At 48.1% G+C, this 27,716-nt stretch overlaps 1 protein-coding gene across 1 annotated transcript; it reads left to right on the top strand.

Moving 5' to 3' along the window:
* Positions 1-2,503: 2,503 nt before the first annotated feature.
* Positions 2,504-27,400, top strand: LOC123028605 (carbonic anhydrase 15-like). Its single transcript, XM_044440663.1, has 8 exons — positions 2,504-2,828; positions 17,358-17,393; positions 21,296-21,466; positions 21,839-21,999; positions 24,829-24,921; positions 25,113-25,179; positions 26,012-26,178; positions 26,824-27,400. Exons 1-8 carry the CDS (start codon positions 2,765-2,767, stop codon positions 27,034-27,036), a joined length of 972 nt encoding a protein of 323 aa, XP_044296598.1. The 5' UTR covers positions 2,504-2,764; the 3' UTR covers positions 27,037-27,400.
* Positions 27,401-27,716: the final 316 nt, after the last annotated feature.

Genomic DNA, 27,716 nt, shown 5'->3' with positions numbered 1-27,716 from the left:
AAAGCCTCTGTGAACATGTAGATCTTCCAGGAGTGCTTAAAATTTGGCACACTCATTGCCTCTCACACTCCATGGGAAGGTATTCTGGGGGATGCAAGCCACTACCACGAAGGCCCTCCCACGTGCAGCTCCTTGGTGACAATATTGGTTTTGGACTGACCAAGAAGGCCTCCTTGGAAGATCTCGGGGTCAACTGGGTGTCTAAAGGCTGTCAGCTGGGGGTCCTGGTCCCGGGTGCATAAGGAGGGCTCAGCCTTCCTTATGGTCTGGCTTTCAGCCATACATTGCAACTGGGAAAACCATAGCCTTGAATATATGCACTTTTGTATATGTGTGCCTGCCTGCCTGCCCCTTAAGTTCTGGGGTGGAGGGGCTTCTTTGGGAGCCCTCCTTGAAGACGGTGAGGAGAGTGGCTGCCCAGAGAAGAGCCTTCTCTGCAGTGGCGCCCCGGCTGTGGAATATGCTTCCCAAAGCGGTGTGCCTGGCGCCGACACTTTATTCTTTTCGGCCAACCCCTTTTTATTTTCCAAGTATTTTAAGGTTTAAATTGCCATTTCAATTGGGGCTTTACTGTATAGAAATGATGCTGTGCTTTATTTTAGTGTAAAACCATCCTGAGACTATTTGGTAAGAGGACGGTATAGAAAAGCGTTAAACAAGCCAGCTTTAAAGGAGCTCTCCATGGTGCTGATCCAAGCCCACCGGCCCTAAACTAGGAGCAGTGCCAGTAGCTCGTTAAGGCTGTAGGGGCTTCACTGCATTTGGAGCCACTAGGCTGCTCTGGTGCTTAAGGGACTCTCCAGTGCATATTTAGGCAGAAAAAGAATTGTCCGGCTCCCGGAGTTCCCCATCAGCGGTGGCTGGCTTGGAATGCTGGGAGCTGTAGGAATTTATGTCCATCTCAACATGCATAAGATGACATCCTGGAGATCTTGTGTTTTTATTAGCCATTTGAACTGGAGACGATTCTTCTGAGTCCAAGTAGGACGCTGTGGTCCATACTGACCAACGGGAAGGCTCTGGGTCCTTTTCTGACCCTAGATGGGGATGCTGGGAACTGATGTGGGACCTTTTTGCACCCTGAGCAGGTTGCGTTCTGTCCTAATTATGGATGCTCTTAAGGACTACTGGTCCACTGAGCATTGCCCAAGGAGTGTAGACCTTTTTCGGCTTCAGTCTCAATTCTGAGAAGCTCTTGGGGAGGAGAGGCCACATTTTAGTCCTGGCCAAAGGGAAAGGAGGCAGGACCCAAATCCTTTCATGTTTTAGCTGAAGGGTCATAGTGCCAGCAGCTACGACTCTGAAGGAGCATTTCTGGTTTTAGAATGGAAAATTGCACAAAAGCCGAGAAGCCCTCATTGATTGGTGGCTGGGAGGAATGGGCGTGGCCTGGGGAGGAGGGTGTGGCCATCTGGCGGGCCAGTGGTGCCTCCCCAGCCCTGAGGCTCTACCTCCCCTCCTACTCTATACCAGTTTGTCCCAACTTGAAGCCCTCCAGGTACTTTGGATTACTATGTTCTTGACCATTCTGCATTCCTGCTGAGGTTGATGGGAGCTGATGTCTGAAGCACATCAAAGTTGAGGAAAGTTGGCATGGCTTTGCCAAGTTTTGGACAGAAATGTTTCCTCACCTTAGGTAGAGATGCCAGGAACCTGAAGATGGTTTTTTTCTGTCCTGCGCCAGCAAATTACATCCTGAGGAATCCAAGAAGTTGCCTTATGTTGGATCAGAACCTTGATCTATCAGGCTCAGGGTTGTGGCAGTGGGTCCATGCCGTCAGGGAGAGATTCTCCATCCCTGCCTACTGAGGGGGGAAACTGCCACTGGGACCTTCTCCATCCACTCAGCTCCGCTCCCTCCCTCCAAGCCCTGCCCTTGAGCTCCAGCAATAGCAGCAAAGACTTTGCTTGGCACAGACTTCCGAGTGACCGTCTGCTGCAGATGAAGCATCTGTCAGAAAAGGGGGGAAAAGCACTGCCAGTGTTGTCTTTGCTGCTTTATTTATCTTTGATGTTTCCATATATATCAAGCTGCCGGAGTCATTGTTGAGGCTGACTGAAAAGTTGGCGACCTCAGCGGCGGTGGCGAATTACTCCGCGACAGTCTGCCGCATTCTGGCCTCTGAAGCAGAGTGTGCTAATAAGTTACCCCCAAAGTTCCCCCTTGGAGGGTCAGTTCACTGAATATGCTGGAAGGAGAAGCTGGAGAATCCTGAACAAGTTGGGAGTCCAGTCCACCTGGAGCAGGCTGCTGAACGGAGGGGTTTTTGTTGGTGAAGGGCAGTGGATGGAGGTGGCAGAATGACCCTCCCTTGGAAGGCTTCTGATCTCCTCGGCATCACCTTTTGCTCCCTGCGATGTCAGGAATCTGGCCCGCCCGGACAGGGACACTGCTCTCCTGCCACTGATTTTTTGGCTGGCTTCCTGTGCTCTCTTTGCAGGAGAGAAGGAGTTAAAACCTCAGCCCCAGTCTCCTTGCGATGAATATTTAACAGCAGCCAGTGCACAAGGCTGGAGCACCAGATGGTTTGACGGCAGTGGCTGCTTTAAGAGCCTCCTCCAGCTGGAGTTTGCGGCAAAGGGACTTTGTGCGGGAGGAAGAGGAGGATGACCGAGAAGAAGCAGGAGAGCCATCCAGGGCTTCAAGTCTTCTTTTTTTAATGTGGCAGGGAGGAACGGAGGACGCTGTTCTCCCTGCCAGGGATTCCCTACAGGAGCTCTTCCGGAGTTTTCCCATTCCTCTAACCTTCTGAGGACCGTGAGGATGCTCACACTTCTCGGGATAACTTTTGTCACTTTGCCATTTGTCATCCGAGCAGGCACAGCAGGTGAGCCGGAGCAAGTGTGGTGTGTCTGTAGGCAGGGGGGTGGGGGGATAGGGACCCCTGGAAGAAGTGGGTGGCTTGGTGTGATTGTGGTTAAGCATCTCCACTGCTCTCTTTCCCTGTCTCAGCCTGCCTTCGTCCAAACACCTGTCGGTCTGTGGCTAACTCCCCACCTGCCGTTTGCGGCTTCCTGCTTTTGCTGAAAACTCCCTGAAATTGCAGCCTGCATCCTGTCCCTCCATTGGCCCCCACCTCAATCAGTAAGGGTCTTCATTTCAAGACCAGGCTGTCACTGTTGTCCCCAGCTGGTGTCAGTCCTGATTAGGCATGGGTCTTTGCAATTTGCACATGGGTCAAAGAGATGGATTCTGTGCCAAAAGTTTCTCCATATGTGAGATGGGGGTAACTTTGGAAGCATTCTGATGTGCCTCTCTCTCCCTCTCTCTCTCTCTCCCTCTCTCTCTCTCCCTCTCTCTCTCTCTCTCTCTCTCTCTCTCTCTCTCTCTCTGTGTGTGTGTGTGTGTGTGTGTGTGTGTGTTGCTTTAGAGACCAAGAGGCATTGTAGAATGATGCCTTTGTAGGAAAGACTGCTTCACACACGGCGTGATGTGCTGCTGGGCTTAGCTTGAGAGAGCCTGGAAAAATGGTTCTGTGGGCATTTGGGTCTACTTTACTGATCTGTGGCATCTCCTGACTTCTCTGCATGTGGACCCGTTTTTATCCTGCTCACCCCTCACCTGCCACAAGAAGGGGGCGTCAGCACAGGTGCTGCAAACAGCAGGCGTGTGTTAAAGTGTTGGGATCTCGGGGTGTGGGGTGGAGCAAGGGAGCTAGCGCTTCTCGCTGCGTGTCGGCTAACTCTAGACTTGGGTGGGTCGAGTGGACCTTCAGGTTGGAAGGAAGTCCAGAGGTGTTTCAATGTCAACCAGTAGTGATGAGGCACAATTGCACTTTTAGGGGATGGTGAGAGAGGAGTTGACTAGGAGGACCTCAAATTCGCTTTTGATCCAGTTCCTCTCCCTTCATGGTGCCTTACAAGGCCATTTCTGGAATGATTCTCTGGGTCATCACTGGGAAAATCTCCAGGCAATGAGAGTGATGTAGTCAGGCTGAGGGATGCTGGGGCTTCTGGCCTTGGGTGCCTGAACCCTGAGCAAAGCTCTGGTGTTCTCCTGGTGTCTAAGCTCAACTCTAAGCCAAATGGCAACGTTCGTCTTTTGATTACCTGATTTTCAAATTGCGTATATAATCATAATGTTGATACTTGGTTTGCACGGGTGGATCAAATTACAATTGCTCACAAGCAAATTGTCTTCAGAATGTGTATCTATTCTAGATGTTCTCCACCATCAGAATGAGCAACAAATGTTGTTGCAACCCTGGCCATGCCGGGTGGTGCATTATTAATTTTGCAATCCAAGATAAATGTGGGTTCTCCTTTCGTCGGCCATTGAGCAATTCGTTGGGTGGGTTGGCAGGGTTCAGACAGCACAATAACCTGCAAGCAAGGGTTGAGTCTGGGTTGTCCTTGAAACAGGCATGGTGGCTGAACGGAGTGTTATCCTATTGCCTGAAGCCACCCACACTAACGAACCGTGGATGAAGGCAACCAGCCGCACGACATGGGAACTCACAGTTCAGCAGCAGCCTGTCTTGCAAGGACAACCCAGGCCCAACCCTTGAGGGCTGGCCAGGATGCCTCATCTGGGCTGGGCGTGCCCAGTGCTCGCCCACATGGCTCCCCTCGCGCCGGCCTTGATGGGCTCCTTGCTGGATGTCACGGCTGGGGAAGAACTATTGCTCAGTGGAAGAGCACATGCCTGGGTGCAAGAGGTCCCGGGCGCAGGCCTCAGCATCTCCAGGGAGGGCTGGGAAAACCCTGCCTGAAACCCTGCCGGACAGTGGATGACGGAGGACTGGGCAGACCGATGCCCTAAAGCAGTACAAGGCAGCTAATACTTTGAGAAAGGTCCCAGTTTGGTGGTGGTGGAGGAGCTGCTTTGCTCATGGGAGATCCCAGTTTCAGTGCCTGGTATCTACAAATAGGGCTGGAGAGAAGGCCATTGCCTTAAAGTCCCTGAGAGTGGCTGCCAGTCAGTGTTGACAACATTGGGCTATGTGGACCGATATTTATTAAATTTATGCAGCACTCAACTGGTAGATGCTGTTTGCCGTCATAAAAGTTTAAAAAAGGGTAAGATGGAGAGCAGGAGGGGAATGATGTAAGCCACTTTGAGCCTTTGTTTAAAAAAGCAGGATATAAATTAAATAAACAGACAAACAAATAAATAATTTAAAATAAAACCCCCAAATCACAGGATTGCAAACCTGGCAGCAGTACTCCTGGCCTGAACCTGTCTCTGCTCTAAGTTCATCATCTAAGGCCCTCCTTCAGGTGCCTCTGCCAAGGGAAGCTTAGAAGGCAGCAGCAAGGGAGAGGGCCTTTCTGGTGTTGGGCCTCCAGATGCAGAATGATCTCAGCAAGGCCCTCCAGATGCAAATATGGTGATCTTTTTGGGGCTATGTTAAGTCCTTTCTCTTCTTTCAGACATGTGATGGCACATGGTGGGGTTTTAATCAGGTCCTTTTTTTTGGTTATTTAAAATTGCTTGGTGCTTCTCTCTCCCTCCCTCTCAGTGCTATGTGTTTATATATCTGCATGTACATTTTTTTTGTCATATTACATTTATACCCTGCCTCTCACAAGGAATCCAAGGCAGCTTAACACAGTCCCCTTCCTCTCCAGTTTCTCCTCACAACAACCCTGTGAGGTGGGTGAGGTGGACAGTCCATAACTGGCCCAAGGTCACCCAGTCAGCTTCACGGCCAATAACCTATACTAGAACCCAGATTCTAATCACTTACATCCAGAATGGAAAGCCTTTCAAGTATAGTGAACTTTAGATGACTGGGCGATTGTAGACCAACGTGGAACCATGAATTGTGACCCAGAGGTAACACAGACCTAGTGCTGATGTTGCAGGGCTGGTGTCCTCTGCCCCCCATCTCTGGCCCTATCAAGACCTCGCTTGTCATGCTTTGAACCGCTTGAACCGTCTCCGCTGTAGAACTGCAGTGATGGTCTGCTAACCTCAGGAGCCGAGGAGATGACGCGTGGGCCCCACAGTGATCACGCTGTGTTCTTTTCTTGCTCTTGCTCATGTATTGGGAGTCAGGAACCCTCGAAGTTCCGTGAATTGCAGTCACAGAGCAGCCAACAAAAGCCTGGAAGATCTACTTCAAACCACCTAGAGAAGGACCATGAGGTCCTGCTCTGTCTCCTGCCCCGTCCTGGTGGGCTTTGTGTGCAGGGAGCTTAGCGCTGCTCGCTCGTTTCAGGGCAGGGGAAGACCACGAAACGTTTGCGAGCTCAGGGGGCAGCCACAGGGGTATGTGGTGGAGCTTAATAGCCAAGCATCTCAAGTCCAAGGCTGCACATCGCCTTGGTTTCTCCCAGGGATTTTATTCTCAGAGAATGGTGCCCTGGAAGGTTAAGTGTTCTCAGCTTGACCCCTCTTCCGTAGCACTTGACTTCCATGCTCAGCATGCGCTCCTCTTGCCTCGGGTCTCCTGAGGAGCCAGGGACCGCTGAGATGGATGAACAAGGCATGAATCCGCAGTTTCGTGTCCATGCAGCCCCACTCAGTTTATGTCTCAGCAGAAATGAAGTGGGGCAGCTTCCGACTGTGGAATGCATCTGTTCAGTGCCAGGCTGGGATATGGGTTTTACTTAGAGGTTAGACTTGGAGATGCATGCAGACCAACGATGGCCAACTCAGCCGGCAGAAGGCCAGGTTTCTCCTGGAGCCCATCCAGACTCATACTTTCATTTATATGAAGGGCTTTTTCCTTCCATAAAGGGACTGGATGCTTTTTGAAAATATAAACACAGAGAAGGTTAGCTATTCTTAGCTGTGGATGCTGTGAGAGGCTGGAGGGAAGATGCAGTGTGGAATTTGGTCCTGGAGTTAATGGGACTGGAAGGTTGTACGAAAGGACAAGCGGATGTTCGCTTTCTGTTGGCCGAATGACACGTGGCCAGGGCTGTGAGGTGTTTTTCCCTGGCTCCACAGAATTGTCTTTCCTGTTTATGGTGTCCAGGCATTAGTGTAGGAAATGGCAACATCTTTGTTCAAAAGCGAGACATTAGCAGGTTCGGGGGTTGGAGAAAAAAAGAAGGACAATGCAGACTATCAGTAACTGTGAGAAAGAAAAGAGGGGCCCCTTTCAAGGGTAACGTGTGGCCCCCAATGCGAAAAGCCCCCCCCCATGCCTGTCTTATGCTATCTTGGTGTTGGTGCAACGGGAAATACAGAAGAGCATATCCAGCAATGCTCTTGAGGACAGTCCAACGTTTTAGCTGGCTCTGTTGACAAGCCAACACTTGCCCTTCTTTTCTCCACCAGAAGTGGATCTTCTGTTCCGTCAAAACCTTCCACACTCGTTACCCAACAGCACCGAAGTTTGCAACTTATCAAACAAATCGTATCTATTGACGAATATCCTTTACTGTGTCGATATTTAATCAAAGCCTTCCATAGCATTTGACTTCCATTTGTTTTAAGTGAAAGCATTTGGAAAATGAAAAGCTACGTTGTTAGTTAACTTAATCATAAGTGATCTTAATCATACGCATACATTCTGTTTCCCCATTCAGATGGCAAGTCTCTTTAACAGAGCAGAACTTGCCCTTTCGTTCTGGTGTTCATGCCGTGACCACCGTTGTTTATGTAACAGGGGAAACCGCCCATGTGCACAAGAGCATATTGATCTGGTTGAGGGATGACCTCAAGATTTAAAAGGAAAGACCTGATTGTGTGTGACTCTTGTTGAGGGAAAGCTAGGAAGAAAAAACACACGTAAATAGATCCATGGAGGAGTATTTCAGGAAAGGGCATGGCCGGCTGGAAACTTGCATGGGAGCGTTTAACACTGCAGTGTTTTGCCATAGGTCCCACCTGCCTCTGTGATATTCTTTCTTGTTCTTTTGGCAGGGTTTTTGCTCTTTTATATGCTTCTGTGAGAAAAACAGACGGATTATGCTGGATTTCTTTCTTCTGTCTCTGGCGTGTATGCGTATGTCCTACCCAGCCGTGTTCTCAGTCAGGAATGGGGCTGCTGCCCCTTCCTTCCTTCCTTCCTTCCTTCCTTCCTTCCTTCCTTCCTTCCTTCCTTCCATTGCTCTTTGCTCCTTGCAGACTTGGCCTGTCAATGCACCCTTCTTGCTGAGGAAAATGACCCAAGGAAAAGGTAGCAACTTTAAGGTCAGCAGCTTGAAAGATGGACATGTCATTGACTGAGACTGGAGGACATAAATCTGCATACAGACTGAACAGATAGGGAGCTAAAATACACCTTTGTCTGATGCCTTTGCTTATAGGTAACCAAGAGCAAAAGATTTCCAGGTACCAGAAAAAACAATTGTCTAATAATAACACTAATCAAGTGCACAATGCAATTTTTTTTGCAGGCACCTGAGAATATTTTTCCTTCTGGTTTGTGACTAAGACAGTCAAATGTTGGGATTGTGAGAAAGACAGGGCATGTTGCACTTCTTGTGCTCCTGTGCCCAAAACCAAAGACCATTGCACTTGCATATTTATTTATTTATTTATTTATTCGATTTATATTCCTGCCTTTTATTTTTTTTAAAGAACTCAAAGCAGCTTCCATCATTCTCCTCCTGCTTCTCTCAGTCTTATCCCCACAACAACAACCCTGTGAGGTAGGCAGGGCTGCGAGTCTGCGACTGGCCCAGAGTCACCCAGTGAGCTCCATGGCCCAGTGGAGACCAGGGCCCAGCTCTTCTGAGCCCTGGCCCCGTGCTCTTAACCGCGACACCACACACCCCGTCTTTTGACAGCTCATTATTCCACGTGGCGGCCCCCCAGTCCTAATTCAGCAGGGTGCGTGTGCATGCACAGACACAAAGTGATCTGGACCGAAAGCTCTGCATTTTGGGCTTTCCATGGCGAGTGTGTGAGGACCCTCCACTGCAGAATTGGCCGCCAGACCCCTGCCGTTAAGAAACGAGCACAACCAGCTGAAGCTAGGGTGGCCTTTTGCCTCAGCCCCGTTCAGCTGCTGGGTTGCCATCGAGTTGCGAAAGCAGATCAGGCAGCAGCGCCCTGCCAAAGAGATAAGCAAGCTCTGCGGAGGATAGCGGATAGCAGAAGGATTGCCTCTTAAGTCTGCAGGCAGGACATGATGTGGAGGGTGCATGCATCGTGCCGCAGGGCCAGGGCGCATCCGGGGCTGCGGGCTCTTCAGCATGCACTTAGGAGAGATCAGCCATTCTGCTCCATCCTCTTCCAGTTGGAGGGAGCAGGAGACAGCACTGATGCCTTCTCCATGGTGGCAGCTCCTGGACCTGATTCAGAACTGAAGCAAACACTGAGGCAGATGAAAGCTGCGTGCAATTCCTCTTGCTCAGATTTGCTTTCAGAAAGGAGGCACTTATCCAATGCACTGATTCAGAAGCTCCTGTTTTAAAAGAGAAACAGGCTTAAAGGATGTGTTTAAACAGGCCTGGCTTGCTGCAGGTGATGGAGCACCAAGCTACGAACCCCAAGCAAGGAGAGATCGGATCCTGTTTTATGCCAGACGGGAGGACAGCAACTCCTGTGCCAGCACACTGCTTATCCATTCCAGCTTTTATTCTGAGTTTTAGAGCTGGAAAATGCATTGTGGGGTGCCATTCAGCACTGTGGATAGCTCCCATAAAGCTCAGAATAAAAGCAGGATAGATATGGGGCCCCACTAGCATAGTCGTTAATATCCTTTCGTGACACTGGACCCCCTGTGGCCAGGCAATGGACTCCCTACTTATTCTGCATCCAACCGGTATATGTTTAATATCTACAGTAAAGCTGATGCCATCCTGCCTTTTGATGACTGCTAAAATATTTTTAGAAGGAGGCAAGACTAAAGCCAAAGAGGCTGCAGAAATAAATACTCAAGATAATCTCGAGACACATTAGAAATGCAATATTTATTATAAGATGTGCTTCCATGACATGAGCGAATCAATGTGATACAAATCTGGGTGATGAGATTTCGTTCTTCCTTGAAAAAGAACAAAGAATCTTAAAGGCAGTTTCAAATGGCTATGATTTTGATTGCAGCAATGGCCATGAGAAGGGGCGTTTAACCCATCACCATTCTCCTAAATTCTTTATGTAAAAATGGTTATCCCACTCCTTAGCCAAAAAGGTTCCCAGGGCAGCTTATGTATGATCAATAAAAACAAGACAGTGGAAAAGACACTACACAAAAGGAAATAGGGATAGGGAGGGAAGAGGTGAAAAGGAAGCTTTGGTTTGGTTTGGTCTGGTCTGATTCAATTTGGTTTTGTAGGGCTGCTGCAATGGACCCCCCCACCCCCCATCACATTTCCTGGTGCAGTAGCCTGCTAGAATGGCTGTTCATGTGACCCCTGAACAGAATTGTATTAAATAGAATGTAAATAGAATAAAATAATGCCTGTCATTTATTAAAAAATAGGGGGCAGAGGGTCTGGTGGGTGTTGTGAGATGTGTCCATGGGCAGCTTAGCACCCCGGGGCTTTGCATGGAAGACTCCAGCCCCAGCTTCAGTGGGGTGTCTCCTCCATGCTCCTGCCTCCGATGTTGCCTGGATGGTCTGCAGGAGAACAGCCGGCCGCTAAGAAAATCTGAGTGCAGCCCCTTGAACACTGGGCAGAAAACAAATCAGGAAGAATAACGGGGGGAAGAATATGTAGCAGCCTCGGGGATACGCGATTGTAGCAGCAGTAAATTGGGAAATGATGAATACGGAGGCTGCAGGCAACTCACAAGCGCCAAGCTTGGCAGCAGATAATAAAGGGAGATTTCCCCAAGAAGCTTGCGTGTATAATGGGAAGGAAGACCGACGCACACGGCGATGAGGGCAAATGCCGCCGCCGCAGCAGAGGTGGATGCTTGCACAGAAGGACCAAAGGCCATTTGGGGATCCCCCCCCCCCCCGTCTTCCCAAGAAGGGAGGGCTAAAGAGTCTGATGGTGTGGTTTGGATTTTTAATAAATTACAAGCCGCTTGAGATCCACGCATGCAGAGACGATGCAAATATATTTGCTCCAGGCCCAGCGGGCAAATGGATCTGGAGTGTAGCTCAATGGTAAAGATAGCAGGCTTTAAAAAGAGGGGTGGGTAGGAAAAGTGATTTGCATAAATTAATTCTGAGTTGGCCTGAGCTAAAAAAAAAACCAAACACATTTTGTAGGCTGCTTGCAATAGTCACTAACTTTAAAAAGGTCGTTGGATTCCCTGCTCTTTTGGACACAGAGATCAGCACCATCTCACTTCAGGCTCCCTGCCTTTTTCTAGAAACTTGAGTCTCAGCCTGTGGAGCAAAGCTAGCTGTCTTGAAAGACCACATCCCTTTCCTTAAGACACACCCCTTTTCTCTTCCCACAAATCATTTGATGGTTTCTTGGCTTTTGGTCCTCCCCTCTGCCCCTTTCTAATCTGTTCGGATGGTTCTCCTAAGGCTCAGTGACTGGCAGTAAGAGTTTAAACCAAAATGTGTTGGCATTTTGGCCCTGCCCCCTTTTTCTTAGCCACTCCCTCTGCTGGAGTGAGGCCCCCCGAGAGCGCTCAGCCCTGGTGCTGAAGGAGGTTGCGCATCCCTGATCTAGGAGATCTGTGGCTTTGGGCATGGCTGGGAAGGGTTTGATGGAGAAGTTTATGGAGGTTGTAGATATTTTGTCGTCTTACCATAGCCCTCCTGAGTTTTCTGCCAATTTTTTTCTTACCATGGAATATCCCTTAAGCAACTGTTATTATTATGATTCCCGGGCCTAAAATCTGGGAATCAGAACCCCAAATTGGATGGAGAGAATCGCACTGACTGCGCTCTGAGGCTAGGAATGCAACATCAGGGAGGGAAAGTAGGAAGTGCATCAGGATGTGGGTCGTGGAGGAGAAGAGATGGCCAGTGTGGTGTAGTGGTTAAGAGCATGGGACTGGGACTCAGGCGATCTGGGTTCGAGTCCCAGCTCGGCCATGGAGCCAACTGGGTGACTTTGGGCCAGTCACAGACTCTCAGCCCAACCTACCTCACAGGGTTGTTGTTGTGGGGATAAGATGGAGGAGGAGAATGATGTAAGCTGCCTTGAGCCCTTTGTAGGAAAAAAGGCAGGATATAAATCGAAAAATAAATAAATAAATAAAAATAAATAAAAGGCCAGGATTTGAACGATCCCAAGGCCTCTCCAGTCTCCTTCCTCCCCTCTAAGGCATTCCAAGACAGGTAAAAACAAAATGCCCTTCTGGTGGAAATTGTGGCGGGAGTGAGGATACAGGGAGACAAAAATCAGCCCCGTTGCTCTTCCCACACTGCACTGGACGAGCCCCAAAGTCTGAGCTCTTTGGAGCGTCATGGCTGCTGTTCTCGCGTTCGCGTTGCCAGCATAAGCCCCTCTCCAGGTATCTTTTGCTTTGTATAGCTGTAGCCATGAGAGCTGGAGGTGGAGGGGAGTTTTCCTGGGGCCCATAGGTAACCTTTTCCCCTGCCTTGCATTGTTTCCCTGACCTAGATAACCCCTGCCCCAAAGCTGCTCTTAGCCCTGGTGTGGGGCACAGAGAAGGAGAGCAGAGGGCTGGAAAGAGTGTAGCTTCCATTCTGCCAATTATTCATAATCCTCCTCCAACTTTCCTGCATTGTTGTGTGTCACCGGTTTAAATTTGATCCCACCCGGCGGCTTCATTATTTCTTTACTCTCGGTGCAAATTGCCTGTTTTGATTTTATCATAGCCTGGTTTTATTTCTTCCTTACACTGCAGTTTTATTGCAACGTGGTTATTTTATTTCACAAGCCACCTGGAGAACTTTTATGATGGGATGGCATATAATGCATGTAAATAAAGGCAGAAAATAATAATCACCATAAAATCGTGTGGGTGCTTTCGATCCCTCGGAGGGCATTCATCGTGCTCCACCTGTCATCGTTAAACAAAGATTTGTACAATTCCAAGTGCAGCCTCCTGGTCCCTTTGGAAATTTCACCCAGTGAAGGCCTGGCTTTTTGGCCAGCCTTAACAGGTTGAACGCCACGACTCCTCCACACCAGCTGCCTCCCTGGCCATTTTTAAGTGGCGAACTGGACGTGATTCTTCTCAACATAGTGGAAGGCTAAAATAGCCAGTGTGATGTATGGACAGGCTGTTTCTCTCTTCCCCATGCCCACAGTGGTGTGGACTGCTGCAAAACACTCTGCCACCAACTGTTGGCTCACCACCAGCAGCTCTCCATACTTCAGGTCTTGCTTGGGGTTCTTGCTTGGCTCTACCTACCTGGGGCAGGCACGCAAAGAGCTTCTACCAACCTAGAGTGGAGACAAAGATCAAAGAAGAAGAAAGAAAGAGGGCTGCTGTTATGTGCTGTCGGGTTGTCTCTGATTATTGGTGACCCTATGAATGAAAGTCCTCGGAAATGTCCCATCCATGGCAGTCCTGGTTGGCTCTCATCAACTCAAGGCTGTGGCTTCCTTGCTGGAGTCCATCCACCTTTTTCTCTGCCTGCCTGCAATTTTCCTGAGCATGATAGTCTTCTCTGGGGGGTTTTGTCTTCTCACGATGTGTCCAAAGTAGGTCAGTCTCAGGTTCGTCATTTTGCTTCTAGGGAAAGCTCTGGTTTGATTGGACCCAATTGTTTGTCTCTCTGTCGGTCCAGGGTATCCACAAATTTCTCCTCCAGCATCATGTTCTGAATGCATCAATTGTCTTCCTGCCAGCTTTCTTCCCTGCCCAGCTTTCACACCTACGCATCGTAATTGGGAATACAGTAGCGCGGATGATCTTGGCCTTAGTCATCCATGAAACATCCTTACCCTTGACAGTCTTTTCATTGCTGCCCTTCCAAGTCTCAGTCTTCTGTGAATGTCTTGGCTGTGGTCTCCCTTTGAGCTGATGGCTGGGCCACGGTATGTAAAATCTTCCCCAGCTTCAATTTCTTCATCGTTAACAGAAAAGTTCTGCAATTCTTCTGTAGTCATGCTTTTTGTTAATATTCACCTGCAGTCCTGCTTTTCTACTTGCTTTTTTCACTTGAAACAGGAGTCATTTCCATTTTTTTATTACCTTGGAAACCCTATGATGAAAGAAAGGAGGAGGAAAAATAGAAGATGCAGAGATGGGAGGAGCCCTAATTCTGAACAAAGTTCTTTTCTGCTTTTGGTGAAACCGAGAGGGAGAGAAGTGGCGGTGAGCAGAAGGAGAAAGGAGACAGATCTGTTGCAGCAAAAGGCCCCATGCTGCTTTGGCATTGGCTTTTTGAGAATGTTCCCCCTGGACACACACAATTCCCCCACAAGAAATACATCTGTGTGCAGTAAATACAAAGGGGCTCTCAATTTTGTACTTTTCTGGCAGTCACATTGCTGGCAATCTTCATTCAGTCCTCAGTTTCCTTCTTCCCTCTGCCTCCTTTCCCGATTCTCACCAGCACTTTTAAGACTGTGGTGGTTTAAGAGGCCAGGCAGCTGTGGGAGGTGGAGATGCTTTTATTTAAAAAGTAGAAGGTAAAGAGAAGACACAGACAACAGGGTACAGGTGGACTTGGCAAAGATGCCTGCCTCGCACCCAAGGCTGCTCATTTGCTAGGGTCTGGGCACAGAGGATGGATCCAGCCATGCCTTTTGGCAGGTGTATTTTGAACATCAATCATCCAGAAGGTTCAAGGAAATCTCTTCATGGGATCCCTTTGTTAGGTGGATGGTTTCGGCATGCAGAGATGTTCAGAATGGGGAAAATACATCTGGGTTTGAAAAGTGTAATCAAAGAAGTAGTTTGCAGAACAGAGTTCAGAGAGAGAGAACTGCTGGGGGAAGGTGACTGCCTTCTCGCTTTGGGATCAGGTGTGCAGCAGAAAACTTGCTAGGGCATTTTGTTAGCGGAATTGTTGCTTGCTAAAAATGGGTGTATTTGCAACTAATTTTTAACTACAATTAAGGGAAGAAGTCATGTCTTGAGACATGAAGTCATGTCAGTGTAGCTTAGTGGTTAAGAGCGTGGGACTGGGACTCGGGCGATCTGGATTCTAGTTCCTGCTTGGCCATGGAGCCAACTGGGTGACTTTGGGCCAGTCACAGTCTCTCAGCCCTGCCTACATCACAGGGTTGTTGTTGTGTGGATAAGATTGATTGCAGCAGGAGGAGAATGATGGAAGCCGCTTTGAGAACTTAAAAAAAAAAAAGGCAGAATATAAATCATAATTCTCCAGTGGTCTCTCTGTGAAAAAAGAGAGGTCATTTTCAGCTCTGTGGTTTCGTAGGGATGCTGTGGTAGTACTTTTACTGCATTGGTGGAAGGTTGAAGTAGGAGACAAAATTTTGCACCTGAGCTTAAAGCTCTGTTCCCGTGTTTTATGGGACACCTTCTTTGATCCTGACGTATGTGCGAAATCAGACTTAAGGTTTAATCTTATGCATGGTTAGAAGTGGTGTTCATTTTATTTGTATTCTGGCCAGCCGAAACTCTCTGTACAACAAATAATAAAATGAAATATAAAATAGAAATAACATTAAAATCATAAAATTTCATTAAAATAGCTGTACAGAGAGCTAGGTATAGATAGATAGGCCATAAAAGTAACATCTCAAGTGATATAATATCCATCTTGATTTATTGGCTGCATTGAGGGGGTGGCTTAATGGGACTACTATAAACAAAGACTCTTACTTGGAGAACTTAGAGTAATTTCTTTGAGTAATTTCTCGATGTTCAATGCAATATCTTCAGAGAAACATACAAATTAAGAACAAGGCATTTGGCTAAGAGAAAAAACAAACCTCGATGGGGCCTTGATCCCTTAAATTAATAATCATCCTATATTTCTGCCAGATGTCAAGTTGCAAAGGGCTAATGTTTCTCTTGAAGGAATTCCAGAGGTCAGATCTCATGAGCTTTCATATGAACTATAATGTGGAAATATTTAAAGAGTGGCTGGAAGGGGAATTCTGGATGAATTTCGTTTGGGTGAAATTTGGAGTAAGCACTGCAAACAGATATGGGTGGCAGGAAGCAGTCTAAGAGGAGATGTAAAAATGAGAAAAGCAATAAGGAGAAAGGTTTGGGGATGGTGGGTAGCAGGGCCACCTCCTGCAATCTGGGAACAGCTAGGAAAATAAACACAGGCAGTTTCGAGGGATAATTAGAAGAGAAAAGCAAATACTGAATGCCAAACAACAAGAGCCTCCCTGACTTAAAATGAAAGGCTCTTCAGATCTATTATTAATAGGCAGAAGATAAAAGAGAAAGATCAGTCTGGTTTTTAACAAAAGTTATGGAGGGGTCAGAGTGGCTGAATTAAACAGCAGGCAGATTGTGAGAGTCTGTGGAGACAGTCTTGGCCACAAAAAGTGTCTTTAAGATTCAGAATTAGTTTTGCTTTAATTAACAGAGGAGGTGGGTTGTTTTCCCCTTGTCTTTTTCATGTCAGTTTTTCCTGGCTGCTTTCCCATGGACCCAACTCGGTATGGAGACAATGTGGTGTAGTGGTTAGAGTGTTGGATTGGGACTTGGCCATGAAGTTTACCACGTGATTTGGGGTCAGTCACTGACTCTTGGCCTCACAAGGCTGTTGTGAGGATAAAATGGAAAGGAGGCAAGGGCCAAATATGCTACCTTAAAGATGTAAGCATGAATATAAATTAAAGTTATACAATCCCGTGCATGTTTAGAAAGAAAGAATAAACTCCCACGACTTCGATATATGGGCATGCCATTCTGATGGAAGCTCTTTTGGGAGAGCACACCTGACACGCCAAAGGTTCTCTCAGGAGGGGTCTGCTCTCACCTTCCTGGTTCTCTTCCTCTCTTTTGCCATGCAGAGAAAGCTGTGCCACGGGGACAAAGGCATGCCAAAATACCAAATAATCTTTAGGAGGACCCGCCCTCTGACCACAAAGCAGGGGAGTGTTCCTAAAACAGGACCGAGCATTTTCAGTAGCTGGAGAATGTTGATCGATTATTAGAAAGGAGAACTGGAAAACCAGGTGGCAGGGGGAACGGAATTTCTCAAAGAGGAGAATTCCAGAAGTCCAACATGGCAACATTTAGTTCCAGCTCCTGTTTGTTTTCCTCTCGTTCCACCCCATGCATCATTCCGTGAGCCTCTATCAACTTTCTCTGCTCCTTGCCTCCTCTCTTCTGCTCAGTCATTCCCAACATAGCACCCTCCAGATGTTATCAGACTACAATCCCCATCTTCTCCAACCACCCTGGAGAAGGCTCTTTTAGGTTTACCTGGTAGAAGAGGTGCTCTGAGTCCTCAGTTGTTTTGCTTGCCCTTTTCTGCAGCGTTTGCATCTCTTAAGATGGGGTTCTGTGCTTCACTCATCCCCCAACACATGAATGTGCCCTCCATCCATGCACACAAATGGGCACAGCTTGCGGGCTGTCCTTGCTGTCTTCGGGTGATACATGGCTGGGCTTCTTCCAGCAGAAGCAGAAGGTGTTGCTCCATCGCTTTCTCTTCTTATATGTTTTTTTCATCCCTTCCCCACTCTACCAGGTCCTTGGTGCTACGATTCACAAGATCTGAAATGCGGTGAGTACTTGAGATGAGGTATGTATGAGAATTTTGTTCTGATTCATTTTTGACCTGAATCTGCCTCATTTGTACCCCTGAGCTTGCAATTACAAAATGCTTCTGACAGAACAATGCACATTTCCAGATGCACATTTTGAAAAGAAAAAAGCATTTCCATGCACAAGAGTGCCAGGAACACTCTGAACTTATTCTAGCTAGAGTAGGAGGAACCCAGAGACGAAGGGAGCCTCCCTCTTTCCTGCCCAGCAAAGCACTCAGGTGGCTGATTGTAGTTTAGCATTTCAGCACAGGGTGGAAGGTGGCTGTGGCACCAACAAAATACATCATTGCACCGTAGGGCCAGTTTCCTTCCCTTCTGGCCCCCAGAACACTCCCAGAGTCACTTTTCCCACCCCAGGGAAGCATATGGATTACTCTTTCTGGGCTAGCTGCAGGGTGATGAGGAGAAGAATTGGATTGGCGTGTGCCTCTCCAACTGTGGGGGCTGAACAATTTTCCAATCTTGCAGCTGGAAATCAAAGAGGCCCTATGACTGTCTAGATCATGGGTCCTCAAAATCTGGCCTGTGGGCTGGATCCAGCCCGCCATGCCCATTTATCCAGCCCGCCTCAGGGGTTTCGGACTCCCTGCGTGCGTGTGTGGTGAGGCAGCGGCTTGCTCACACGGAGATAATTTTGTACTCACTTGGAGAAAATGATCTCCACGGGTGCCCGCCCCACCTTGCCGTGGGTGCCTGCCCCCCCACTGGCCTGCCCCCGCCCCTGCCGGCACCGCCTTGCCGGCTAGCGGCCATCGCCAACACCTTTCAACTGGCCCCCTGTTGAAAAAGTTTGAGGACCCCTGGTCTAGATGCTGTTAGCAGCTGTGAGAGATTGCTCTGTTGATCAACAGGGTTGGGATAAAAAGAAAAAGCTATACTGGGCTGCATTAATAGAAGGATAGCTTCTATTAAAATCACGTGAGCTACTGGTTCTCCTCTATCCAGCACTAGTTAGACCCCATCTGGAGTCTTGTGTCCAGTTCTGGGCACCGCCATTTAAGAAAGTTGCAGACAAGCTGGAAGGGGTTCAGAGGAGGGCAGTCTGGGAGCTGGAAACCAAGTCCTGTCATGGAAAGAACAGAAGTCCGGAGAAGGGAAGACTGAGCAGAGGTAGGATAACCCTTTTCAAATCCTTGACAGGCTGTCACACTGAGGAGGGCTGGAATTTCCAATCGATCATCCCAGAAGGCAGGACACAGAATAATGCGCTTAAGCAACAGGAAGCCAGATCCCGACTGGACAACAGGACAAACTTCCTGTAGAGCAGTGTGCCAATGGAACCAATGACCCCCGGATTGGTCATGGGCTTTCCCACACATTCGACAGGCAGGTGGCTAGACCTCTGTCATGGATGCTTTAAGCTGGGCCCTGCACTGAGTTAGGGGGTCGGGCTTGATGGCCTTGTAGGCCTCTTCTAGCTCTACTGTTCCGATTCAGTATGCCAGGACTCCTTTCAAGCAAAGATGGTGGGGATTGAAATCCAAAACCTTTTGCAAGCAAAGCTTATGCTCCGTCAGCCAGTTATAGCCAATGATAAAGGGATGTCCTGAGAGAGAACAAAAATAAATATTGCAGGAAGGAAGTTGTTTGGTCTTCGGAGACTGTTATGTTCACAAAAATAGCCTGTTTTGTCTGTCAGACTAAACCTGGACCTGGTAAGGGAACCCTGTTGAATTATAAATAAGAAAAACCCCATTTATGAGTATTAATGAATGTTGTCTCAGCAAAAGGTCATCTCTTGTTGGCAGGAATTCTGGAAGGAACAGTGGAGGAAGGCTAATGAGTGTTTTGGCTGAGGCGTCCGTGTAGAACAATTTCTCTGAGCGAGGTGTTGATTTTACCAGAATCCTCTAAAAAAGAAAATCAATGCAAATGGCTTCCACATAACTGAAGCAGGGGGAAGTTAAGAGCCCTGGAATCCATGTGGTTCATTTCCCTCCCCTTGCCATTAATGGGGTGGAAACAGTTGAACAAGAGAGAAAGAAGTAGAAAAAAAAAGACACACAATTCTGCTTTTTCCTCCCCTTTTTGCACAGGTTTGCACAAACCCAGCAACTTTTCTATTTGGGGGGGTGACCTTTGACCTTGGCCTAGTCAATAGGAATGGGGACCAGAGCTACTGAAAAGAGAATTTCCAGCAACAGTTTCAAGTTTGCGTTCAGTGAATCTTTCTGTTCATGCACTGAGACTCATCTTCTGGTGGAGATAGTTTGCTAGCCGTATATTGGAAATAAAAAGCTCTTATGCAGCAAGACTCTCTGCTGTTTGGCAGCTCTTGGCAGCTATTTGTACCTTAATGTACTTTTGAATGGACCTGCTGTGAAAGTCACATTTCCAAATGCATTTTATCCCAAAATGCGCCTTTGGAAATGTGTTTCTGGGACACCTTTTCTAGCAGAGAATGGTACCATAATGTGAAACCTGACATGCATGCAGCAGTGGCTGATGGCTCCATTGTTAGCAAGGAAGCACAGGCACTGCTGATTTAAATCTGAACGTTAAAGGGGATATTCATGGTGCAGGAATTAGCTTGGGGATGGGTTTCAGCACCACGGATAGCTCCTTAAAATTGCAGCCTGAAGCCAAGGGGGACACAATGGCCCCCTGAGCTCAAGGTCTCCTGCCTCCACTGCCCACAGGCTAGTCTAGGAATTCCAGATTGGGTTGGCCCTTGCCAGTGTTCACTATGCACAACCAAGCTGCTAGTCCAGCTGAATGCATGAATGAAGGATGTTTTAATGTATTTTGTATTTGATGTTGTAAGCCGCCCCGAGGCCTTGGCAAGGGGCGGCATAGAAATGTTTTAATAAATAAATAAATAAATAAATAAATAAATAAATAAATAAATAAATAAGGAGGGCACTGGGGGCTGGAAGGCTTCCTGCTTCGGGTCTCATCCTGTCTGCTCCGAGCATAGATCCTTCATCCTGCTTCTGCCTTGGTAGGGTGGGTAATGTGCAGTGGAGGCAGGATCCTCAGGGAAACAGGACTGGCCCATATTAGCACAAGTCGCCCGCTTCTTTAGAATGCCTGCTGCTTCTCAGCTTAGCTCCAACTGGGGGAATTGGATTTACCCAGCAACGATATATACTGTATTTCCTTCATGTGATGCAATGTATTTGGGGGAACTCAGCCTTTAATGTCCAAGTAAGACCCATGAGAGCCCGTGTGGTCCAGTGGTTAAGAAAATGGAACTGTTCCCGATTATGGAATATGCTCCCCAGAGAGGTTTGCCTGGAAGCAACGTTTTTTTTTTTTCTTTTTGGTGCCAGGAGAAACCTTTTTTATTCTCCAGTTATATTAATGGCTAATTGGTTTTAATTGCAATCTTAATGTGAATTGCTGGATGCTGTGCCACCTGTGGTTGTTGTAAAGCATCCTGAGATGGTAGTAATGGGACAGTCTATAAAAGCTTTAAATTAAGAAAAAAGGGCCCAGGAGATCTGGGTTTGAGTCCCCATTCAGTCATGGAGCTCACTGGGTGACTTTGGGCCAGTCACACACGCTCAGTCCATCCTACCTCACAGGGCTGTTGTTGTGGGGATAAGATGGAGAGGAGGAAAATTATGTAAGCTTCTTCAAGCTCCTTGAAAGGAAAAAAGGCTAGATATACATATAATAAATAAAATAAAAAGAATGATGTTACAAAAGGCTTATGCTGCTGGTGCAGAAGATAACTGCCAGTACCGGCGCATTAATATGGATCAACTCACTAGCTGGAAGTTTAGCACTCACCCTGGGGCAGGGGATGTGTTTATGGATGTGATCCTGGGGAGAGATCAAGATTCACTCCTGAAGCAGTGAATTTTTTTCCACCCTGCTCAGTCCTACCTCTGCCTCTTTGCCTTCATCCCTTTAGGTCCCTCTCACTGGAAGGACATCACGGCCAGCTGTGGAGGAGAGAACCAGTCGCCCATTAACATAGACAGAAGGAAAACGCAACGGGACAAGAACCTGGATGAAATCTTGTTCGAAGGCTATGACCAGGCCCCTCCCGGCCGGTGGCGACTGTTGAACGACGGACACACAGGTGGGGGGCAAAGGTGCAGTGCTTGGCCTCTGTGTCCCCCCCCCCCCGCCCTGCCTTTTGCCAGGCTGGCTATTTTGCCCAACTAAAGGGATGCCTCCGGGGAGGAAGCAAGCTCGGTGGAGCACCTGGGAGAGCCTGCATTCTGGTTTTGGAAGAATTCTTACTGGCTCCCTGGAGGTCTGTCCCAGCCACAGTGGAAACAGGGCCAATACTTTCCAGGGTGTTCTTTTCTGTCTGCCAGATGCAGTTTTTGGCCTGGCCATGGCCCTCTGGTGGGTGAAAGGGAGAGAAGGGATAGCAGTAGCTTTATGGCTGGTAGGAAGCGTCCCTTTCTGTCTCTCAACTGCACCTTTGTACAACTCTTCTTTGCAGTCGTCATGACCCTGGATGGAGCCTCGGCCGCCGAACAGATCAACATCACCAAAGGAGGGCTTGGTGAGAAGTTCCGGGCCCTGCAGTTCCACTTCCACTGGGGGGACCTGGACCGAAATGGCTCCGAGCACATGGTCGATGGGCGCCAGTACCCCATGGAGGTAAGCTGAGCTTTCCGAGTTTCGATCTTGGTTAGCAGCCAATGACAGCAATGGAAAGGGCAGCTAGATCAAGTGGACGCTTTGGAAGAATTGGGAAGGGAAATGATGGTGGCTAGAGCAAGGTGCTGGCTCACCGAAGAAAGAGAACATGCGTTGCTCCCCTCAAAAGACATTAATCTTTGCAAAATAGGAAGCTTATATTTACCTGGATGAATGCAAATTCAGAGGGGGTTATATTAATGCAAACAGAAATATGTATTTATTGAATTCAGACCATTTCTAATCTGCCTTCTTCCTGCAAGGAATCCAAGATGGTTTACAGAAACTGCTGCCTCCTTCATTTTATGCCCACAACAACCTTGTGAGGTAGGTTAGGTGAGAGTCAGGCTGAATGGGGACTAGAACCCAGATCTTGAGACCCAGCGCAGCACTCTTGCCCACCCCACCATGGAGACTCAGTGAAATACTGCTTCATTGTGGCCTGCTTGGCTCGCTGTTTCGTGTTCAGTCCCGGGCTCAGTCCCAATGGGCAGCTTCACAGCCTCTCCTTTCCCTTTTTATGGTTCTTAATCTTCCAACTAGACTTGGACAGGGCCACCTTTCAGTCTGAGGAAGCCTTCAGAGATTGGACCATCCTCTGGTTGCCCTCCAATAAAGGACTGTTCTCTGTAAGAGAGGATACAAGGCCACCCAAATAGGCATTATTGGCTATCTCATGGAGACTTTCTGTAAGAAGGTCAGAAATTCCCTTTAGATCTAGTCAGGCTATTTTTCTTTCAACCCAGATGAGTTACTTTGAGTGGCTGCAGATTTTCAGTGTCTCTAAATGAGTCCTTTGTTGGCCACCTGGTTGTGTGTATGTGAGCCATTTTTCCCCTGCATTGGGCATGAATTGGTGGCAGATTAGCAAACAAAACTGGTTTCTTTCTCTTCTGGACCATTTTGCTAGCATTCGGGGGGCGGGGTTCATTTTCAGGCTGCCTTTGTTGTCCACCTCTGTTTTGGCAATGTAAACAAGCCATGAATAAGCCATAGGTCTGGGTTTGGACATCACAACAAACCACAGTTAAAAAATCCAGCCTTTGTAAACCAATGGGTCCTGTTTGCCTGGGTACCGTATCGTAGTTTGTGGAGCATCATTTAGAGTTTGGATGTCAGAGAAATCTGCAACAAATTCAGATGCACTTGGATTTTTGTGACCCCGACTTGCACATTTCACAGTGGACTGGATCTTTCTGGCTCACATGAATTCCAGACTGTGGATCATTTTAAAACTTTTTTTTTGGGAGGGGAGGAGTGGTGCTTAGCTACAGGAATGCAAGTGCGCAGTAGCACAAGCAGAACACAATTGTAGAACATCCCCAAAATTCGGATTCTGTCCATGAACAGACAAGAGAAGAGAAGACACCTGACAATTCATAACATGCAGGCAGAACAGGTTTAACAAAACTGCGCCTTAGTTCTGGTGTTAGGACAAGCCATTGTTCCGAAAAACGCAGCACAGTTGAACAGAACATGTGAACTAGGTCACTGAACCATCTTCTACAACCGCTGAAGCTTCTGCAGCCTTAGCATGTATGGGCCCCCCAGGTTGGTATGTCATTTGAGGGCCAGTTAAAGGGCACATCGCCAGTAATCCCCGATCCGTTCTCTGCATTTTAAGCAGCAAGCAATCAATTCAGGAAAATCCTAGGGTGGCCACCGTTTGATCAAGCAGAGCATGAACAAGCCGCCCATTCATCATGGCAGTGGGGGAAAATGAAGAAGACATGAAAGGGCCTTTTATGTCCCCAGGAAGATTGGGAACACCCAGTTAAGACATTCCAATTATTTTAACCATGCAATAAGGAGCTGAAAAGAAGTATGGGGTGTTTTTGACCTGATGCATCAATCCAGCTTTTCAGAGGAAGCACGGCTCCACAAACAGGACTCCGCACCTTCCCAGGCTGTCTACCAAACTGTGTAAGCTTGTGCTTTTCCTTTAACTGCTGCCGCTCTTTGCTGCCTTCGTCTGCACCCCTCACTGCCCCTTCCTGCTGCACGTGAAGAGAGCAAAGCAGCTGTCGAGTTCCTCTAAAAGTTCTCAGAGGTTGAAGTGCTTTGCGTTTCCTCTCCCTCCCCAGGGCACCTGCAAGCTGCCTTGTTCCCTCCTCTTTTTGACAAGCAGGCTGTCAGCCTCCCTCCCTCCCTCCCTCCCTCCGTCCCTCCCTCCCATTTTCTGCTTCTTTCTCTGGGTGCTTTTGCATTTATTTGATGGTGCTACCGAATCCTCCTGCGGGTGCGTTGTGGATTTTCTCCCCCTTACTCCTCTCTCAGCAGCTATGCAGCATCCCTGGCTGCCTGCACTTCCGGATCTCCCTGGGCTTTTGTGATTGTGTGGGAAGCCCTGAAGACTGCCGTCTACAGGAGAGCAGATTGCACAGGGAAGGGCAGGTTGATCACGCATGCTCCTTGACCACCTCGTCAGTGAGAGAGGGGTGGTGAGCATAAGAAACCGAACCCACGAAAGCCCAACCAAAACCTTCCTTGGAAATTCCATTCCTCATGGAATTTCTGTCAAAAGCTATTTCTTTTCTGTCAGACTGAACGTGAACTGTTAGGAAATGTGGAAGAAATTCTTGGCACAGCATTAAGTGGAAGACATGTGCTAGGGTGTTCAGATTTTTGTCACATTGGTCCTGTCTGTTTTACTGTCTGTTTGGGTTATTTCGCTCCATTATCCATGAAAGGGGCACAGGTAGCTGGCGAACTGGAAGGGTGATGAGCAGCACTCCATCTCGAAGGGGTTTGATGTAGGTCTTTGTAATGTTCCATTTCCTTTTTTGGCAGATGCACTTAGTTCATGTAAACACCAAGTACAAAACCACCAATGAAGCCAAAGGGCATCCAAATGGACTCGCTGTCCTGAGTTTCTTGTTTAAGGTATGGTGAAAGATGGAGTGTTAAGGGCTGGAAGAGGGATTGTATGGTCTCGTGGACAAGCTCCAACCTTCACCCCCACCCCTGCGTGGCTGGCACAAAGAGGACCGTGTTGGTGTCTTCTCTGAGGTTGGAAATGCAACCTCAGAGAGGAGTAAAAGAGACTCCCCTCCCCTCCCCTCCCTGTATTGCAGGTATCTGAGACCGATAACACCAATTACAACACGATTATAGCAGGCCTGAAAAACATCTCACGTGCAGGTTCGAGCATCCAAAACTTTTTGTTTGGTGACTCCATTGCTTCTTGCTTTGATTAAGATGGCTCATTCTCTCCTTCCATCTCCCTGTACCACTTCCAGTCTGACTGCTGCAATTTCCATCATCCCCTTCCTATGGACTAAAGCTCTCATTAAGATATCGGTCCTCTCTTCTGGGAGATTTGTCCAGCCTGCTTAGAGCTAAATCATAACCCCCATTCCAGGTTGCTTCCTCTGCGCGGAGCAGACAGACCGAAGTAGCTGTGGTTGGCTCCTGGAACTAACAGCCTGGCCCTGTTAATGTCACAGCCAGTTCCCAGGTTGTGCGGCCTTCAGGGCAGGACACCCCACAGCTTGTCTCTCCTCCGATCGGTGCCTCTGATTGGTGCCAGGTGGCTGCCCCAGTGGCATTCTGGGGAAACTGCAAAATGGCAAATCCAGGACAGCTGTCTACGGGCTTGTTGGGGTGGATGTACTAGGACTGTGCAGGAAAAAGGGAGGCTTCTGAAAACTCCCAGCAGTGCTCTGAATGCGGATGAAGTGCCTATTTCACCCTGGCTGGTATTCTTGCCAGGCGGGTGGTGTCTGAAAAAACCAAGCATATATTCCATATCCCATCCCTTCTCTTATTCCACTACTGGATCCAAGATCAGTCCTCTGAGCACCCGGTTGGTCTGGCTAAACTCCTGTGTTGTATTATGGCAACACCTGGCAGGGCCAGTTAACGGACAAATGGCTGATGGCGAGTTCCCATCCAGTTCTCTCCTGATCTTCTCTCATAAACACCAGACTGGAGCTGTTCACTCTTCATCGGCCGCTTCTGTTTCTCTGCCTAGACGATTATGTTGACTTGGCTTCCACGTTTTCCCTGAGGAACCTTCTGCCCAGCATGGCTTCACTGTCCAAATATTACCGCTACAAGGGTTCTCTCACTACTCCAAGCTGTGAAGAAGTGGTTGTGTGGACTGTGTTCGAAGAAGAGGTCCCAATCAGCAAGCAACAGGTCAGGCGGGAGCAGCAGATTTGCAATCTGCCCCAACGCCGTCCCCGAAATCTCTCATCCTTGGGGAAAATCACCCACAATTCACCGTGGATGATTTCCCTCTTGGCTGCAGCACCGAGAGTGGGAAGACTGGGTGTTTGATGCCAGAAGGGCTGCCCAGGGAGGCTCCTCAGGACTCCCTTGGTGGGTTTCTAAAAGAAGATATGGGTATTCCTCACCATTCCACTTTGTCTGTAAGAGCCGCCATCCCGCTCCCCAGTATACACAACGCCCCAGAACAAGAGTTCCAGGGGATTGTGGGAGATACAAAATGGCAGCTTGGGTGCCAGTGCCGTTCCTTCTGATGCCACTTGCAGTGGCAGAAAAAGCCTTAAGATAGAATAAGATGCTGCCATGCCGTTAATGGTGAGCCCAGCTTGAGAAAAACCATTGGAACCTTTTCCCTCTCCCTGGATATTATTCCGTAAAATCATCCACAAAAGCAGGGGAGAATTTGTGGGGAGGGGGTATCCACTTAGCTCAGCTTTGCAAAGACCCTACCCTTGACCCAAAACCAGGGCTAGTTCCGGAGAAGGCTGCCCCATCTCATGTCAGCCTGCATGCAGCACCTAATGCGTGTCAAATATTCTCTCTTTCTCTATTCAGCTGAATGCATTTGTGAACACCATTTATTTCAAGAACGTGGGAATGACAGCACTGAAAATGGCCAACAATTTCCGTCCTCCACAACCTCTCAATCGGCGCAAAGTATATGCATCCCGGGATGCCACCCTCAGCTGCAGTTCTTCACTGGCTTCCCATCTACTGCTTCCTCTCCTCTGGGCCTTTTTGGTCGGTCATTTCTCTGGCCCCTCCTAGCTGTCTCAGTGAACTGTCAAGGTCAGTCGTGTTCAGCTGGTACTTCACGGTGCCTTCACATCAACGCTTCCTCACGGTGATCCTTTTCTATCCACCATGGAGAATGATGCATGAGCTGAAAACAAACTGGCAGCAAGGCAAGAATCCGGCACCGGACTGCTATATTTAATTAATTTTGGAGAAACAGCTTTCATTCTGCTAAGATGTACCTGCACACTGGTGAAATCAAAGGCATCAGCCACATAATCAATGCATCAAATTGGGATTAGAATCATGCACACTTTCAGCTTTGCCTGCTTTGTCATGACATGTGGGAAGATGACGTGCAATGCACCTTTTCATCAGAATGTGAAAAAATGCTTAAATTGAAATTATAACAAATAAATCCAGAGTTCTCAACTTTTCTGTCATGGGTTCCACGATCACGGTTATTCATAACTCAAGGTATTAAATGCTCAGCCGTAGCGCTGCATTCACAGTGTATAAGGAGAAATTTGCAAAAATGTTGAAGGCACCTCTGGGAGTTGCTTAAATTTCACTGTGTTCAACATTGCTTTCCAGTTACAATCACCAGGTAACACCAGGTAAGGAGGAACCAGGTAGTCCTAGGTAAAGCTAGAAATGGAGCCCTACTGTTTTCAAGTCATTCTCCTCTGGGAAAGGGTACAGTTGGTTGATGC

This window comes from Varanus komodoensis, unplaced genomic scaffold (assembly GCF_004798865.1).
Source record: "Varanus komodoensis strain SLA01 unplaced genomic scaffold, ASM479886v1 scaffold38, whole genome shotgun sequence".
In the NCBI taxonomy this organism is placed as follows: domain Eukaryota; kingdom Metazoa; phylum Chordata; class Lepidosauria; order Squamata; family Varanidae; genus Varanus; species Varanus komodoensis.
This window is presented reverse-complemented; position numbering and strand designations above follow the sequence as displayed.

What these genes read in the sequence shown, in the direction of transcription:
- LOC123028605 (XM_044440663.1), top strand. Translation starts at nt 2,765, where the DNA reads ATGCTCACACTTCTCGGGATAACTTTTGTCACTTTGCCATTTGTCATC. An exon ending in TTCACAAGATCTGAAATGCG is followed by an intron (nt 17,394 to 21,295) that starts GTGAGTACTTGA and finishes TCATCCCTTTAG; the next exon opens with GTCCCTCTCACTGGAAGGAC. An exon ending in TCCTGAGTTTCTTGTTTAAG is followed by an intron (nt 24,922 to 25,112) that starts GTATGGTGAAAG and finishes CCTGTATTGCAG; the next exon opens with GTATCTGAGACCGATAACAC.